Source organism: Mercenaria mercenaria, chromosome 15 (assembly GCF_021730395.1).
Source record: "Mercenaria mercenaria strain notata chromosome 15, MADL_Memer_1, whole genome shotgun sequence".
Taxonomy (NCBI): Eukaryota; Metazoa; Mollusca; class Bivalvia; order Venerida; family Veneridae; genus Mercenaria; species Mercenaria mercenaria.
In genome coordinates this window covers 26087837-26105812 of record NC_069375.1, presented here as the reverse complement: position 1 = coordinate 26105812, position 17976 = coordinate 26087837, and the positions used below count along the sequence as shown (strand labels likewise).

Sequence of the window (17976 nt, the reverse complement as noted above, 5' to 3'; positions counted from 1 at the left end):
AAAGGACTTTTATGGAGAACTACATTTTAAGCTTATTTACATTTTAAATGTAAATACCGATCAGCATAACGTAAAGTGATTCCCTGCAAACTATATTCATACACTTTAGTATGTCTAAAGGTTTTATTACTGCGTAAGACTGAAAGCAGTTAAAATGTAAATAAGCTTAAAATGTAGTTCTCCATAAAAAGTCCTTTTTGCAATACCTTTGTAAGTCGCCATGTAAAGGCTCTCATGATAAGGCTATGTAGTGGTCGCTCACTAGCTTAGTATATATTACCGATTGTTGCAAGATAGTGGCCGTTTAAGCAGACATGTGAAAAGGTAAAAGGGATGCAGCAACTGAATGAAAATATGTGGAACATATTTATTGTGTATTTATGATACATCAAGCTTGAGCCAATGCTTCTGAATATAGCTGAAAAATAGAAAAATAAATTTCTGTGAGAAAAAAAGAATATAACATTATGTAGATCTATTACTTTTAAGTTTCAAACAAAAGGATGTATCCATATGTTTTTATTGTTGTTGTTGTAATTAGTGTTTTCATTATTGTTGTTTTTTGTTTTGAGTTTTAACAATATGATTTTACATGAACTCGATCAGCATAACGTAAAGTGATTCCCTGCAAACTATATTCATACAACTTAGTATGTCTAAAGGTTTTATTACTGCGTAAGACTGAAAGCAGTTAAAATGTAAATAAGCTTAAAATGTAGTTCTCCATAAAAAGTTCTTTTTGCAATACCTTTGTAAAATATGGATGCCACTCGGTGAAGAGGTCAATAAATCCTACAGCTGGAAGAGTAAGAATCAATGCAAGGCATTTTTGTAATTAACTTGCTAAGAATTCGTAATAACTTTTTTTTATTCATATTTATTTTTATTTCGTAATGACGCTACGTATTTAATTTCAGTGTTTTCACTACACTCGCATTTATACATAATTGTTACGAGTCGTCGGCATGGAAACGACAAAATTATTGACGTCTGTTGTCGAGCAGCATGAGACTGTCATATGTTGTTGGGCAGTATGAGAGTGTCGTCTGCTGTCGAGCAGCATGAGAGTGTCGTCTGTTGTTGGGCAGCATGAGAGTGTCGTCTGTTGTCTGGCAGCATGAGAGTGTCGTATGTTGTTGGGCAGCATGAGAGTGTCGTCTGTTGTCCAGCAGCATGATAGTCTCGTCTGATGTCAAGCATCATCAGAGTGTCGTCTGTTGTCGGGATGCATGATATAACCGTTTGCTGTCAAGCAGCATAATAGTGTCGTCTGATGTCAAGCAGCCTGATAGTGTCGTCTGTTGTCAAGCAGCATGACAGTGTCGTTTGTGGTCGAGCAGCATGTGAGTGTCGTCTATTTTCGGGCTGCATAAAAATGACGTCTGTTGTCGGGCTGCTTGAGAGTGTCGACTCTTGTCGAGCAGCATTAGAGTGTCGTCTGCTGTCAAGCAGCATGATAGTGTCGTCTGCTGTCAAGCTGCATGAGAGTGTCGTCTGTTGTCTGGCTACTTGAAAGTGTCTCATCTGATGTCAAGCAGCATGATAGTGTCGTCTGATGTCAAACAGCATCAGAGTGTCGTCTGTTGTCCAGCAGCATGATAGTCTCGTCTGATGTCAAGCATCATCAGAGTGTCGTCTGTTGTCGGTATGCATGATATAACCGTTTGCTGTCAAGCAGCATAATAGTGTCGTCTGATGTCAAGCACCCTGATAGTGTCGTCTGTTGTCAAGCAGCATGATAGTGTCGTTTGTGGTCGAGCAGCATGTGAGTGTCGTCTGTTTTCGGGCTGCATAAAAATGACGTCTGTTGTCGGGCTGCTTGAGAGTGTCGACTCTTGTCGAGCAGCATTAGAGTGTCGTCTGCTTTCAAGCAGCATGATAGTGTCGTCTGCTGTCAAGCTGCATGAGAGTGTCGTCTGTTGTCTGGCTACTTGAAAGTGTCTCATCTGATGTCAAGCAGCATGATAGTGTCGTCTGATGTCAAACAGCATCAGAGTGTCGTCTGTTGTCGGGATGCATGACAGTATCGTCTGCTGCCAAGCAGAATCAGAGTGTCGTCTGAGGTCAAGCAGCATCAGAGTGCCGTCTGTTGTCGGGAGGCATGATAGTATTGTCTGCTGTCAAGCACCCTGATAGTGTCGTCTGATGTCAAGCAGCATGATAGTGTCCTCTAATGTCAAGCAGCATCAGAGTGTCTTCTCTCAGAGTGTCGTCCGTTGTCGGGTTTCATGTAAGTATCGTCTGTTGTCAAGCAGCATGATAGTGTCGTATGTTGCCAAGCAGCAAGGTAGTGTCTTCTGATGACAAGCAACATGAAAGTGTAGTCTGTTGTCGGGCAGCATGAGAGTGTATTATGTTGTCGATCAGCATCTGAGTGTCGTCTGTTGTCGAGCAGCATCAGAGCGTCGTCTGTTGTCCGGCAGCATGAGAGTGTCGTATGTTTTCTGGCAGCATGAGAGTGCCGTCTGTTGTCCGGCAGCATGAAAATGTCGTCTGTTGTTCAGCAGCATGAGAGTGTCTGTTATTGTCGAGCAGCATGAGAGTGTCGTCTGTTGTTGGGCAGCATTAGAGTGTCTTCTGTTTTCGACCAGTATAAGAGTGTCGTCAGTTGTCGAGCAGCATGAGAGTGTCGTCTTTTGTCCGGCAGCATGAGAGTGTCTTCTGTTGTCCGGCAGCATGAGAGTGTCAAATGTTGTCGGGCAAAATGAGAGTGTCGTCTGTTATCCAGCCGCATTAGAGTGTCGTCTGTTGTCGAGCAGCGTCATAGTGTCGTCTGTTGTCCGACAGCATGGAAGTGTCGTCTGTTGTCCGGCAGCATGATAGTATTGTCTCTTGTCCGGTAGTTCGAGGGTGTCGTCTGTTGTCCGGCAGCATGAGAGTGTCTTTTGTTGTCAGGCAGCATTAGAGTGCCGTTTATTGTCCGGCAGCATGAGAGTGTCGTCTGTTGTCGAGCAACATGAGAGTGTCGTCTGTTGTCGAGCAGCATGAGAGTGTTATCTGTCGTCGAGCTGCATTAGAGTGTCGTCTGTTGTCGAGCAACATGAGAGTGTCGTCTGTTGTCCGGCAGCATGAAAGTGTCGTTTGTTGTCCGGCAGCATGAGAATGTCGTCTGTTGTCGAGCAGCATGAGGGTGTCGTCTGTTGTCGAGCAGCATGAGAGTGTCGTCTGTTGTCGGGCAGCATGAGAGTTTTGTCTGTTGTCCGGCAGCATGAGAGTGTCGTCTGTTGTCGAGTAGCATGAGAGTGTCGTCTGTTGTCGAGCAACATGAGAGTGTCGTCTGTTGTCCGGCAGCATAAAAGGTGTTGTCTGTTAACGTTGTCGAGCAGCATACGAGTGTAATATGTTGTACGGCAGCGTTAGAACCATGTTTTTCTCTTTGTTTATTCCTGTTTTGTTTTTCTTTAAGGTAATGTGCTGATTCAGACAATGATAGCCTTCTTATACGGCTATTAAAAACGGAACAAAAATATTGATGCAATCGGGTAGGACTGACGTTACGTTAGAAACATTTGCAACATTTGTCACCCGACCATTCTTTTTCAGTATGTTTATTCTTGAAATAAATTGTGAGGTGTTCTACATAACGCACTGAAAACTTATTAGATAAAACATGGGATTGTTGTCTCTTAATTCAAACAAATATAGATTTATTGTTGCAACTGTTTTAGAATTTTTTAGTTGTTATAAAAACTAATATATACTTTAGAAAATATAATGACACTATTAAAAATCAAAATAAAAGACTTATTTTCTCGAATTTTTAGTAAGCCAAACATTTAAGAGCACTACTATAAAAATACCCTCTTACCAAAAAGAGCTATTCGGCGTGGGTTTTCATATCTTTGACAGAATTGGAAACTATGAAATATACACATCATACAAACTTACAGTCTGGGTCGTCGGTGTCGATCGTATTGAAGGCCAGGACCAAGTCATCAAGTGTTAAATATCCGTCAGGGATATCTTGAGGAAAAAGATCCCATTGCTTGAAGAAGTAATCTGTGACTTGACTGGTCTCACCACAATAGCGCTGACTCCAAAAACTATGAAAGGCGCCATAAAACACTATTCCTGAAATTTAGTCATGAATATTATACATGGGTAAATTTGTATTAATATATAACACCTAAATTATGTATATTTTGAAATTAACTTTAATTTCGCATAGAATCTATAATGTATATTTTTATTTATTTATTTTCAGATTCTTCAAATATTCATAAGGATTTTTTACATTCTGTATTGGAAACTTTATGTGTTATGACCTAATAACTCTAAACATATATTGCCATTTTTACATATATTGCAATTTTTTCATGTATTGTCATTTTTACATATATTGCAATTTTTTCATGTTTTGCCATTTTTACATGTATTGCCATTGTTATTTCATGAAGAAAGATCTATTTGTTGAAGCAGCATGGCAGTTATCCATTTTCGTGTTTATGAGGCACAAAAAGTAAAGTCCATGATATACAGGACACAAAATATGAAGACATTTTAATGACTGCAATAGATGTTTGTAAGGCAAACAAGTTTTGCTCTGATTTCAAGTAACTGCAGATAACAAGAGGGCTATGTGAAGTAGAGGTATAATACGGCACTTCTACTCACTTGCCCATCAGCCCGCTTTTATGGCGACGTGGTAGAATGTCCGCTTAGAGAAATCAAAGTACCGCATTCAAATCCGGGTCGGTTCAAGGAGATTTTTAAATTTATTTCTAATCATGCAAAAAGATTACAGGTAGTCAAAATCCCATTGTTGTAGCTTCAAATACAGAAAGTAGGTCAGTAGGTCATGGTAAAGGTCAGTGAATGTCAGACTCACTTGAAAAACCTTCCTACTAAGTTTGAGAGTTCTAGATCCAAGTTCTGCAGCGTTATGCGGTTTTAAGTCACGGTGATTAACTTGATATTAAAAGTTTAGATAAGTATTTACGAGAAAAGTCTATACTAAAGTCCCAGCGCTTGGCCATCTGATCTAGTCGGATAATGACTGCATTGAGGATATAAGAATGTCTTTAAAAAAAGACAAACGACGTAGAGGTAATAATGTTTGGCGCGTGGAAAATTCCAAATCAAGGAGGATGTACACGCAGAAAAGATTTTTGATATGCATCTATGAACACATGATTCATTTACAAATACTTCAACGAAGTAGCAAATTTAGATGATCAATAGGCATCCATTCAGAGATAGAAGGTAAAAATGATTTGACGTCCTGTGCTGATTCTAAAATAATTTCATGCCGCGTACAGGGTGAAACCTGGTACACTGACTCTACAGTAACAACCAGCGGCCACTTATTCATCTGTAAGCGAGGTGCGCAACGGCTGAAGACGTTTACTTTGATTTCTCTTGCGAATGAATTACTAAAGACTTTAAAAATTGAATAAATCATTTCAGTTTTGGGTAACAAAATTACTAAATACCCTCTATTTAATAGTTGCCTTCTGATATTCAATGTCACTTAAGGGTTTATCTTTTCAGCGCGCACCTGTTCCATATAGGTCAAAATCCATGCTATTACAGCTACGCCGAATAAAGTTTTATTTTCAAACTAAGCTGAGATTGAAAATGTTTTGAAAGGCTAGGTCAAAGAATTTTGATGTCATTCGGTAGTGTACAAATGTGAGGGGAAATATTTTACGGCAACTTTTCACACCAAAGTATTATTCATCAACATGAGGTAAGATTTTACCTGAAATGGACCTAGCTATGTGTATCAGCACTATGAACATTGTACATTTCATAATTATCAGGGACATGAATAGATATAGTCCTGTATACATTATTCCTGTAATTATATAGTAAGATATATATATCACGGGTGGGAAACGTGCAATGCAATTCCCACTTGGAATACGCTTAACGTCCGGTGCTGGTGTTCCGCGTAAGAAAGACGAAATTGAGGTAATGAAGTTATGATTTTGCTCAGTATGAGACAATAATATTTTTTCTCGAAAAAAAAGCAAAATGCTATTCGACACAAATATGATAATACATCATATATGTAAAATATCCGGTTTGTAATTTATGATTCGGCTCTGTTATCACAAAAGCTCTGGCGACACGAAACGTGAATAAAGTATGAAACAAGTACGAAAGTTGCTGCAAAATGCAGCAAAAGGAAAATCCACGCCAAACAAAGCAGTGTATGTAGTACTGATAGAACAGGAGATGATATAACGGTACTTGTGTCTTTGTTGTAGACAATAGGCAAATAGACATTCTGATGGGGTTTCATGAATGTTAGAGTAAAATCATTGTCTTTATACTGTGAGCAAGATTTTTATTGTTGTATTTAGTGACCTAATTATTGACTGATCATGACCCGTATGCGAAACTGACCTCTAAGTTTCCGTATATGGAATGGAATAAAACGTATCGTATACTCGTACATGTGCAAGGTTGTGCTTAAATCCAGCCTTACGTAGCTGTTCATCTGAAATGTCTGAGTTTCAAACTTAGCTCAGATGTCTAATCAGGAATGTGGGCTGTATATGATACTTTCAAGTTAAATGATGAGAAAAGACAGAGATATACAATGAATGAAACACAACAAATATCATTTAATCCCAGGGGTCTCCGTGGCCGAGTGACTTCAAATCACTTGCCCTTCATCGATGTGGGTTCGAGCCTGACTCAGGGCCCGCTCGTGATGAAATAATACACGAAGGGACATTTGGGGTCTTCCTCCACCATTAAAGCTGGAAAGTCGTCATATGATCAATAATTGTGTCGGTGCAACGTTAATCCCAACAAAATCAATAAAAAAATCATTTTATCCCGCCTAGTGGCCTTAAACTCACAGATTTAAAGGAACAAAAAATATAACCCAAGTGTAATATGATGACGATTACGTTGGTGTAATTGTTTTCTTCACCTCCTACTTTGGAGAACAGCTTCTGAATACGCAGCAATGAATATTGACTAAACTGCTATTATAAGGACACTGGCTACAAAAACTAAATAAATAAAAATAATATAAGAAGGAAACAAGGACATTGTAAAACAAACTGGGATGTAAAAAGGATTATTTGATTATATAATGTATAGCAGCAACTCAATTTCCGGCGCGCAACCCCATTCCTGATTATTTTTTGCCAATCTTTTCTCCTAAAACAACATTTTATTCATGTACATATAATATTCATGACTGTTTTACATGTGTTTGATCATTAGAAGCATCATATTTCCAGCAAAAATAGGCACACATCCCCAGCTTTTATTGTATTTGACTGGCATATCCTAGTAGGTTGTCCCCCTTGAAAATAATTTTATCCGATAATCAATATTGGTTTGCCTAGTGATGTCACTTTGAGCAATAGATTATATAGGAAATTTATTTTCAATGATTAATTTCAAATATATATTTAAGTTTCTGAATATTTTAACACATATGACAGTATACATGAATTTCTCCTCTTCAATTCCATGTGAAAATATTTATTCTAACTGAACATCTTCTTGCTTCCAATTTTGTTTTAAAAGTATCACCATCGCTTATATTGAACATCTAGTGAAAATCAATTATTCTTTGACGTAGCTTTTCTCCTGTTTTCGACTGTTTCAATATTCCAAACATTTTGCTTTCAGTCGGAAATAATGTAATTTATGTTGATTCGTATTGTTCTCATAAACAGTTTGGTGAAAAATCAAAGCTCTGTTCTATTCTGTTCTGTTCATATTTTTTCTATTTTTTGACTAATGAGACAATTATGAACGTTATTATTTCAAAAGACTATATTGAATCATACGTCAGCTGTTGGTATATGCAGTTCCATAAATTAACACCGTTTAAGTTACATCAGAACTTTTAGAAATCCACAAGTTTTTATTTCTTGATACACTTTGAAGCAAGAAGCCTTTACCCTATTACACTTATAATTATACCACTGTATTGTTTATAAAGGCAAGAATACCTACATATGTGTTAATAAGTTGTCAGGTTTTGGAAAATATAATTTATTTCCCTCTAAAGTAAAAGAAATCGAAAAGTTGGTGATATCCGACTTATAACAACTGGACTACACGAGCAAAGGATCACTCTAACCGAAAAAGTATACCTTTTCAGGCCCGTGTGCAGGATTTTTTTGCTGGGGGGGCCCAACCTGGGGTGGGTTCGGGAGGGGTATCCCCTCCCCATTGCGAAATTTTTTTAATATGGCACATGAATAGATGCATTTTCCTGCTACCTGAAACACCTTTAAGGATGCATGAATGTATCATATATTTAAGGAAAAGTCTACTTTTTAATCATTTCATCGAGCCTTTTTCAGTGTATGTATGATTGTACAGTCACAGTGTATGGACTTATTTTTCTGTATGATACCCAGTTGAAAAAAATGTTGAAGTTTTAAGATGATTATTAAGAAGACTAGCTCCTAGACTGTGATGATTTTTTCACATTTTTATGATTTCATGTAGTGAAGTGAGCCAGTCTATATACTATGTCCAATATTACAATTTTAACATCAGTCCTCTTAGAAAATCTCTAGAATAGACTGACTTTTGTCTCTATGAACATAAAAAAGAAAAAAAATCATAGAAATGTCGTAATTATCAGTCTAGTGGCTAGTCTAATTATCAAGGGTATCCTATTTGCAAAATGGCCAAATGTTTTTAGATTTCCAACAAAACAAACGAAATATTATGACAATTACTATTTACATCGTAGATTTCAAATGACAATGAACTCTTAACTGTACCAAAGATCTATAAAAATAAATAGATGTGTATTTTATACTTCTTTGACTGTACAAACTATAACATCACAGCACATATTAAGTGATATTTTTATGTATAAAACCCCTCATAAGTAACGAGTTTTAGATGCGTTTTGTGAGATTTACTGAGAAACTACTTTTAAAACTATGAGAGTTTTTAAGTAAGGTTACTGGACCCAAAAGAGTAAAATTGATACAGTAGTTTCAAATTCATAATTGTTGTAAAATAAAAAGATCAATTTAATAAATTTGGGGAATGTGCCTTAATGTAGAAACAAAATACAACCATCATAATGTTTCAATTTTCAGATTCATTTTAAGATTTACTTAACAAAACCAACAATGTTCTGATCATTTTATAACACTTCCAAAGAGTAAAAAACATAATAGTTTCTCCACCAATCTGACTAAAGTACTTGATCTTCTAAACGAAGATCTGAGAACGACCTATTCACATTCGTCTTCTGTATATTTTGGATTTCCATTATTGCTATTTTTATGTTATCCAATCAGACGACTTGTTCGATTGTCAAAGGATAAGAAAAATATGCGGTTATTCCAGGACTCGAACCCGGGACCCCTCGCTTACAAAGCAAGTGGCCTACCGACTGAGCTAACAGGCTATCTGATACATAACGACATAAGAATTGTAAATATCAAAAGTCAATGCTACATGTAGATTTGCAAGATGTTGTAAGCTAGGCTCTGATTGGCTAGCGAAAGAGCCGTCAGAACGAGGCAATGAATAGGTCGTTTTCAGATCCTATGCGTAGCGTAATATAGGAGATGTACTTTAGTCAGATTGGTTTCTCCACTACCTAATCAAGTACCGATCAAGCGATCAATGAAGCATGCACAGATAAACTTTTACCTCTGACATGCCTGGGGCTAATTTCCACTACCAGACACGGTTTTATGGCTCTTTAGCCTGTGTATTGCTGTCAAATCAAGCCAGTTGCTCTGGTGTATAAATTTGTTAATTGAGGGGCCCATAGTAATAAAAATCGTAACTAGGCAGCCAGCTGGGGGGGGGCGGGCCCCCTGGCCCCCCACCTGGACACGTGCCTGCTTTTCCCACCTTAAAATGCTCCACAAAGTCATAATTTATAATTTTCTATATGTCAACACAGCCGTCTACACACTCGCGTAAAATATATTACACGGTCATGTCCAGATGTTAAATGTAATAAATAGCGGTAGAACGTGGTGAAACAAGTTATGGTTCTTAAGAATGATAACAAATACACTAACTGCAAACATTTATACACCTCAAAAAATTCGTGTATTTTTATCATTACTAACAAACAATTCTTCTTTTTCCTGTTATGACACAAGAAAGGTCACATGATCTTTTTTTGTATCAGTTATCCAATCAGAGCACAGATTTCATGAACTGTGTTTGACGATTGGCACGTGATATCAACATGTCGAGAAATACAGGAAAATATACAAAATACACGAATTCTTTATCGATATTAAATAAAAACACTTCCATACCCTTGTATGGTCGTAAGAGGTGACTAATAGGGTCTCAAACTTTACATAAATGTTGAACAGGGTTTTCCAAACTCCGCCGTACGTCCACATTGCGTTAAGCAAGTTCACTGCATGGACTTAAAACACTTTGAAGGAATCGGCCGGGTTTCTCTCAATATTTTCGGAGTAACCCAGTGTTGTATGTAGTATTTTATTAAAAAAACTTATGTTTCAAAAATGCCTTGAGTCTAAGTTGAAGCCAGTGTATGTATAGTTGTTAAACAGTTTTTTGAATTTTGTTCAACGGAAAATGTGGACTTTTGACGAAGTTTGTAAAGCGCTTTCCATTTTATTAAACAACATTTATGTCCGATTTGGGACAGGAAACTAGTATTCCCGGAGTAACTAATTATGCACCGCCTGTAGCAGCATTGTTTTCGTATTGTGATGAAAGAGTCATTGCTCTTTTATCTTGAACTTGTGACTGTTGGTTTTGTGTCCATTGTTTCAATTGCATATAGTTAAAAGGTCAATGTTCTGTTATTCTGAAATGTTCATTTATTACAGTTCTATGACTTTTTCAAATAAATCACTGATAGATCAAATCCACGACTTCTTGCTTTGTCTGCTAAATTTCAGTTTTTGAAATCCGTATTCCTTTCCCTTGTCTAAGAATGAAATGAGCCGCGCCATGAGAAAACCAACATAGTGGCTTTGCGACCAGCATGGATCCAGACCAGCCTGCGCATCCACGCAGTCTGGTCAGGATCCATGCTGTTCGCTTTCAAAGACTATTGCATTTAAAGAAACCGTTAGCGAACAGCATGGATCCTGACCAGACTGCGCGGATGCGCAGTCTGGTCTGGATCTATGTTGGTTTTCTCATGGCGCGGCTCAAATTCCAAATGTAAATTATAATGGTTTAAGGGAGCTCATTTGTTCTGGAATGTGATTATTACTTTATTTAAAAAAGAAACGAAATAGAAATAAATGACAAAGACCAGAGAAAGTCATTTTCGCAAGTTTTTGGGTATTAAAAATGTTGTAGAAATATTTACTCCTCCTATAGGATATAGATCTACATACCAGTGATCGGGTCACTCATGTTGGAGAAGAACACTTGCATTTCGGTAGGGGTAACTTTCGCATCATTTGGGAATATATCCATATCATACCAAATAGCAAGTATCTTAGAATCGACGTCACATTGACTGCAACAAAAATATTAGACGAATAAAACGTACCATTTGCTAGTACCTTATTCTTAGTACTATATCACATAAAAATAGTCGAGATATTTTCCTTATTTTTATAACATATCCAAGCGGCTTATATTAACATTGTATATGTAACTCTCAAAAACTGGATCATTATATAACAAATTTATTCTTCATGTGTAACATTCGACAAAATTACACGGCAATTTTATTGTACACGTATAACATTAGACTGGATTATGTTGCAGTGTTATTATGCATAAATAACATTAGACTGGATTCTATTAGGGGTACAATACACTAAATAGCGGTTCTTCTTTATTCTATATAAAAATTGACATATGTCCAATGGCCGCAGCACATACGATGACCCATTCTAAATGTGTGTAACTTACATTTTTTTGAAGAATATTGCCAGTGCTGAATAGAAATTAAAAGAAAAGTGGGGGTCATGTTTCATGCAAGAAAAATATTTTCAGTCAAACACACAAAATGTAAAATCAGCTAAAAATGAGACCCCAAATTGTAGTGGTGGTGTATGATCTAATTTTCCATGACAAAATATGTCATGTTATTATTTTATTATGAAAATGCTACCTACATATCAAGCATAGATCTGTCATGTGATTTCAGCAAAAAAATGTAAAGAAAATAAGGAAAATAGTTCTACAGAGCAAACACCTGAGAACTATTTGATCCGCCGTTATGAGACTACCATTTTCATTCGCGCCATTTTCCTATATAGTGTCTGTATGCCTATGAATATAGCAGTGTTATCAGTACTCTGTTTACATTAAATATCGAGGGCACAAAAATTGGTTTAGGTCAAAATTAGTAATCGTTTGTAGATTTAAAATCGCATAATTCAACTTTTGAATATAAAAGGAATGGGAATTTGATTTGTTCGTTGGATTTAATTTCGTGGATTTACTCAACTACGATATCCACTAAAATAAGTCCCCCACGAATATTCACGATTTCATAGTGTTCTAACACTGTAAAGCAATGTTATCCTACCTGTATAACACTAGACTGGATTATATAGCAACGTTATCCTACCTGAGGACAAGAGGAAGCAGTACAGACAAGGCAGCTAGTATTCGCAACATACTGAAAATAAGAGAAATATAAAAGCAACAAACATTCTATAAATAACATGAATTTGTTAATAATTTATTTTTTTCTTTAGAATTGGGTCGCTATTATCTCTTTTACTTGCATTGAAAAATAAAAGCAGCGAAAACCAGCAATTAAATATGTGCACATAAAATAGATTTTCATTCATTTCTTCAAATGCGCTTCTTGACGTTTTGTCTAAAATGATCAGATTAAAATCTGGAGACGTCACAGTTGTATGACGACTATATAACTGTTATGATGTCGATATCAATTTGATCTCGTTTTTCGCCTTCAAATCGTCTCGGTTCTGAGTGACCTAGTGAAAGACTCAGTCTTCAAATACCTTTTCAGAACATGAATATCTAATGAACAACTGTGGACCACTTCATCGGTCCATTTCATTTTGTTAGAAAGATCTCAATATATGTGATATATAAATATAACAAGAAATATCTTTAAAAATGATGGTCGGCGAATTGTAATAAGGAAAGAAGTTTATGAATTTTTCATCTAACATTCATCTTTCATCTAACATTTTTCAAATTGCAAAACTAAACACCGCACTTTAAAAATTTAAATGGTTCTCTTTTAATTTTTCGCAAAGGTTTCGTAGGGTTGCAATTTTGTTTCGTTTATCCTTAGACGAATAATTACAGCAGTAGTTTGATGAAGATTCATGAAGCGGTTCATGAGAAGAGGTCATTAAACGTGATTATATTTTTATCTAAATTGGTCCCTATCCCCCTTGCAACAAAATAGCAGCAGACCTTACGATATTGTTACACATCGAGTTTGATAAAATCCATTACATTTTAGTGGTTAATGCGAAGAAAGGCATATCTACTTTTAGCCATAGAGGTCCCTAATAGGGCCCAAGTTCCTATATGAATAAATTTGGAAGAGGACCTTATAATGATGCTCCAGACCAAGTATGACAAAGATCCACCAAGCTGTTCATGAGACGCTGTATAAAGGCATTTCTAGTTTTAGCTCTAGCAGCCCCTAAATGGGGTCAAATGTCCCAGCTGAACAAAGTTGGATGCGGGCCTTATAAAGATGCTACAAATCAAGTTTGATTAGAATACATGAGAAAAAATCAATTAAAGGATTTTTTTATTTATTATTTTTATTTATTTCTAGAATAGGCCAACTGATCCCGCTTTAACAAATGCATATTCGCTATTCATGAATCTTTGGACAATGACGTCACACCTATAAAAAAAGTGAAGGTCAAGCAAAACATACAGTTGTAATTATTTCAATATTTCTGTTTTATAAGCAAAGTTTGACGGTAGTCATATCACATAGATAAACTGTATGCAGCGTACCTTTATTTCAGTGTAATGAGATTCAGTCATTATATAGCATATATATAATGAAACAGATTTCAACTGAGTTCAATATTTGCATACCATACTAAAGAAAAATATTCATATATAATAAATCAGTTAAATAATTTATAACAAATATATCAAAGCAAACACATACTCATTTTAATATGCAATTTGAATAAGTCACAAAAGCAACAAACCTTTTCATATATAGACGACAATTGTAACAAGGAAAATCTTTTAAAAAGCACTTCTCTACATAAAAAAACTCTTATCACACCCTTATTCATGTGATACGCGGACCGTATTCAGCTCTTTCTTTAATTTGATATATGTTGGTATAATTTGAACAGGTTTTTATCATATTTATTTAAATTACTTATCATTTTGAGATATATCAATATTCTTGCTAAATATACTGAGTCAAAGTTAGCTTTGAAACTGTGAACAGCGTCGTTTAGGATAAACGCTTTGTCTACATTTCACTCAGCGTAGCACAATCAACAGAGTGAAAGAAATTGACACTCTCGTCCAATCAGGCAGAGTGTTGCATAAATCTTCCATTTTGATAAATTAGCTATAATGCGTTATCAAGCAGTTTGATTTGCAATCTGAAGTCACGTGGCATAGGTAACGAAAACGAATTTAGACGGCGTCGCCGAAAAAATGTTAAACTTTCAGCACAAATAAAGTTACGGTTTCAAGTGACTAGCCTTCATAAACGACTGCAAGTGGTAAAAGTTAGCCACAATGTAATTTCTATGATTACTATACGGCAACTGCTAACTTGTTCTCCACGTTTATACAAACTGCCTCCTAAAGAGAATTTCACATGAATACTTAACATGTTAACAAACTATATCTTTTAACGATATAAGCCAGCTAGCTTAAACATTTGCTTTAAGTCCTTGTTGGAACATGTGTGGCAGACGTAACTTTACAAAGTATTTCCTCTTGAAAATTTAAACGCGTCTATAACATGTTTATTGTAATAAACTAAGTTATATTGTATTATTAAACCATTCTCGCATGAGAGGTCTACCATGGTTCCCGCCTCGGGATTTTGACGAACTACTGATGGATGAGAATGTATTAAACAGTTAAGTTTCACCAGGTCTAGGTATCGCACAGTATTAGAACGCTTTGAAGAGTAAAGAAACAGAGGAATAGTGTAAGATAAAGTGCATAGACAGCTTTTTCGTGGCCGAGCGGTAACGCACTCCGTTTAAGAGTTAGGTCCATGGTTCGGAAAACAAGTTTGAACATCCCCAAATCATAGAAAAAAAGCATTGTTTTATATGAAAAATAAACAGCATATAAAGCATGTATATTATTCTATAAAACCATTGTCAACCCCCCACCCCCCGAAAAAAAATACTCATAAATGTATTCTTTCATAAAAACTACTTTTTTCACTGGATCCGCCCATGTGTTCGGTCTCGGTCACAAACAATCCCGCGGGCTTCTGCAGACGTTAATACACAAAAAAAACGTGTATTATCCCTATACTGAATTCCGGAAAGGGACTGCATGAAGGGGCCACACTTCTGGACAGTTCAGGGCCCTTAAAAACTCACCAGTTTTAAAAAGCTGTTATATGTCTTTGTTTTGATGCATTTGCAACAACGTACCAGTGTTTAAACTTAACATAACTAGGTAAAACATCGTTTTCGACAATTGTTTACATTTATTTATTTACAAATGGCATTTTTTTGTAAAGGGGGGACAACACCTTTAGATTATTTTAAGTATCCAATTCCATGGGACAGAACAGTAAAACATATATTGGACAGATAAGTTGTTAGCTCGTTTACTAATAATTTCTGTTATTTGTGGATGTACTGCTAAACCTTACGGCATACAGTACTTTTTCATTTTGATTCGATTCGCAAGGCCGTAATGTTTTATTTTTAACACTGTATTTAATTTCTTATTTTTCAGCTGGTACGAAAACAACTCATGTCATATCGACTGAATTCCATATTTGATAGTTCCAAGTTTTTTTTAAAAAAAATCAAAATTCGTCAATTCAAGAGAAAATAAACTTAGGTAATAATGTTTTGTTGTTGTTGTTGTTTGTTTGTTGTTGCTTTTGTTGTTGTTGTTGTTGTTTTTTGGGGGGTGTTTTGTTTTATTTTTGTTTTTTTTAAGTTTTCCTGTGATATTCTAAAGCACAATGTATTAGTTAAATAAATGTTATAGCATATCATTGCCCAGTCATAGATTTAAGTAATGACTGTCGATTTTATAGAAAAGTAAGTACAAGATATTGAACCAGAAATCAGAGGAAAACTTACAAAATATATGCAATACATTTTATTTTTTTTTTTAAATAAGTAAAACTTGGCAAAAATAAAGGTATTTCTTAAAGAAAATCGACTTTTTTATTCTTATACGCTTTTGCTATGATTTAGGTATCAAGTGTCTCATATTTCTACGAAGGTTTAAAAAAAAGGAAGCTATTTTGAATATTTTACAAGTGTGTGTCTGTTTCTAAAAATTATAGTTAAACAAAATCAGGGTTTTTTCAAAGACGGTTGTACCAAGAAATGTTTGGGGAAAATTAAATGTAGATGATTTCCGTCGTTTTAGTCCATATAAACAATGCAAACTGCTGTACCGATAGGCTCATGTACCGTCATAGCCGTTACTAAACGTACAAAAACCAAGACATTTATCGACATAAAACCGATACTCTACTCGTCATCCAACCATTCCTCCTTCTACTTGTGAATACGTATTGAAAAATCGATTTCTATCGTATTTCTGTCCGACTTTTTACGACACATTTATATGTTCACAAAAAAAAACGAAATAATTCTGTCCATCTGTGAATCAATTGCTTCAAAGACCCACTACAACGTAGTGACCTACTTTTTTTCTCCCACAAGAACTTCATGAAAATCATTCTTATAATGCAGGTAATATTCAGCCATACTACAAGTTTTCAGGTGGACAATTTAGGCCCTTCCTGAATAATTGTGTTCTCCAACTTCATATGCAAATTTATTCAGTCAATCTCTTTTCAGCATAGTTTTTTTAACATAGATGAGTAACTTTCTTACACTGTAGAAACAAAATTTGATCAAAATTTAACTAAATACACTGATTACTGTACATATTGATACAATAATTCAATAACATGTTAAGACATTAAACACATTGCCTTGGCCTAATATATGGTACTGTCAATTTGTAACTAAATATTTGAATATCTCTTCTATTTTCCATGCATATCATGTATAATTTCCATATGAATACAGTGATTTTGTGACGCGTCTTTAAAGCTTCAAAATAAAAAACTTTACCTGCAAAACATTTATATATATATTAGTTTGCTTTCTACATTTCTCATTCAATTGCATTTGCATAAAATGAGTTTAATAATATGAAAAATGAACTTACTTGTCTGGTGGTCCAAACCTTAGTGCGAAAATTATACAAACTTAGATAAGAATTTGTTGGGAATCAAACATATGACTGAAACGTAATTGGAAACAAGAACTTTAGATGTCACACTTTTTTAACATAAAGTCTTGCTCACTGATAAAGCCAATGCCAATTGCCGATTTACATTACATTTAAACAAGTTTGCAGATCTACTAGTTGTTTATACAAGACAACGATCTAAACGATTTTCATATACAAGTCGCTGATCTACTAGATGGCCATATAAGTCACCAATCTACTAATGTTCATTAAAGTTACCGATCTACATGTACTAGATGTTCATACAAGTCACCCATCTACTAGCCGTTTATACAAGTCGACGGTCTAGTAAATGTTTATACAAGTCGACGAGCTGCTAAGGTGCTCATACAAGTCGACTGTCTACTAAATGTTCATACAAATCATCCATCTACTAGACGTTTATACAAGTCGACGGTCTACTAAATGTTTATACAAGTCGACGAGCTGCTAAGTTGTTCATACAAGTCGACTTTCTTCTACATGTTCATACATGTAAGTCGCCAATCTACTAGATGCTCAAACAAGTCGCCGATCTACTACATGTTCATACTAGTCGCCGAATAGTCATAATCTAAAATCATCATTTGTCAGAGTTTTGTTACAAGTTTTCACGACCTTGTTGTTTGTTAACCC

General features: G+C 35.6%; 1 protein-coding gene across 2 annotated transcripts; it reads right to left on the bottom strand.

Moving 5' to 3' along the window:
• Positions 1–353: 353 nt before the first annotated feature.
• Positions 354–17376, bottom strand: LOC128546115 (uncharacterized). Of its 2 annotated transcripts, none has more exons than XM_053524834.1 (6): positions 17278–17376; positions 12482–12532; positions 11292–11416; positions 3889–4071; positions 749–798; positions 354–418 (listed from the first exon to the last, which is right to left on the bottom strand). In XM_053524834.1, exons 2-6 carry the CDS (start codon positions 12529–12531, stop codon positions 389–391), a joined length of 438 nt encoding a protein of 145 aa, XP_053380809.1. In that variant the 5' UTR covers position 12532; positions 17278–17376; the 3' UTR covers positions 354–388. The 2 variants fall into 2 exon arrangements, with proteins under 2 accessions (XP_053380809.1, XP_053380808.1); XM_053524833.1 differs by lacking the exon at positions 17278–17376 and adding an exon at positions 17181–17206.
• Between the last annotated feature and the right edge of the window lie 600 nt (positions 17377–17976).

Coding starts and splice junctions, on each gene's coding strand:
- LOC128546115 (XM_053524833.1), bottom strand. Junction 11,417..12,481: donor CTGCTTCCTCTTGTCCTCAG/GTAGGATAACGT, acceptor TTTTTGTTGCAG/TCAATGTGACGTCGATTCTA. Junction 799..3,888: donor CGACACCGACGACCCAGACT/GTAAGTTTGTAT, acceptor TTACTCTTCCAG/CTGTAGGATTTATTGACCTC.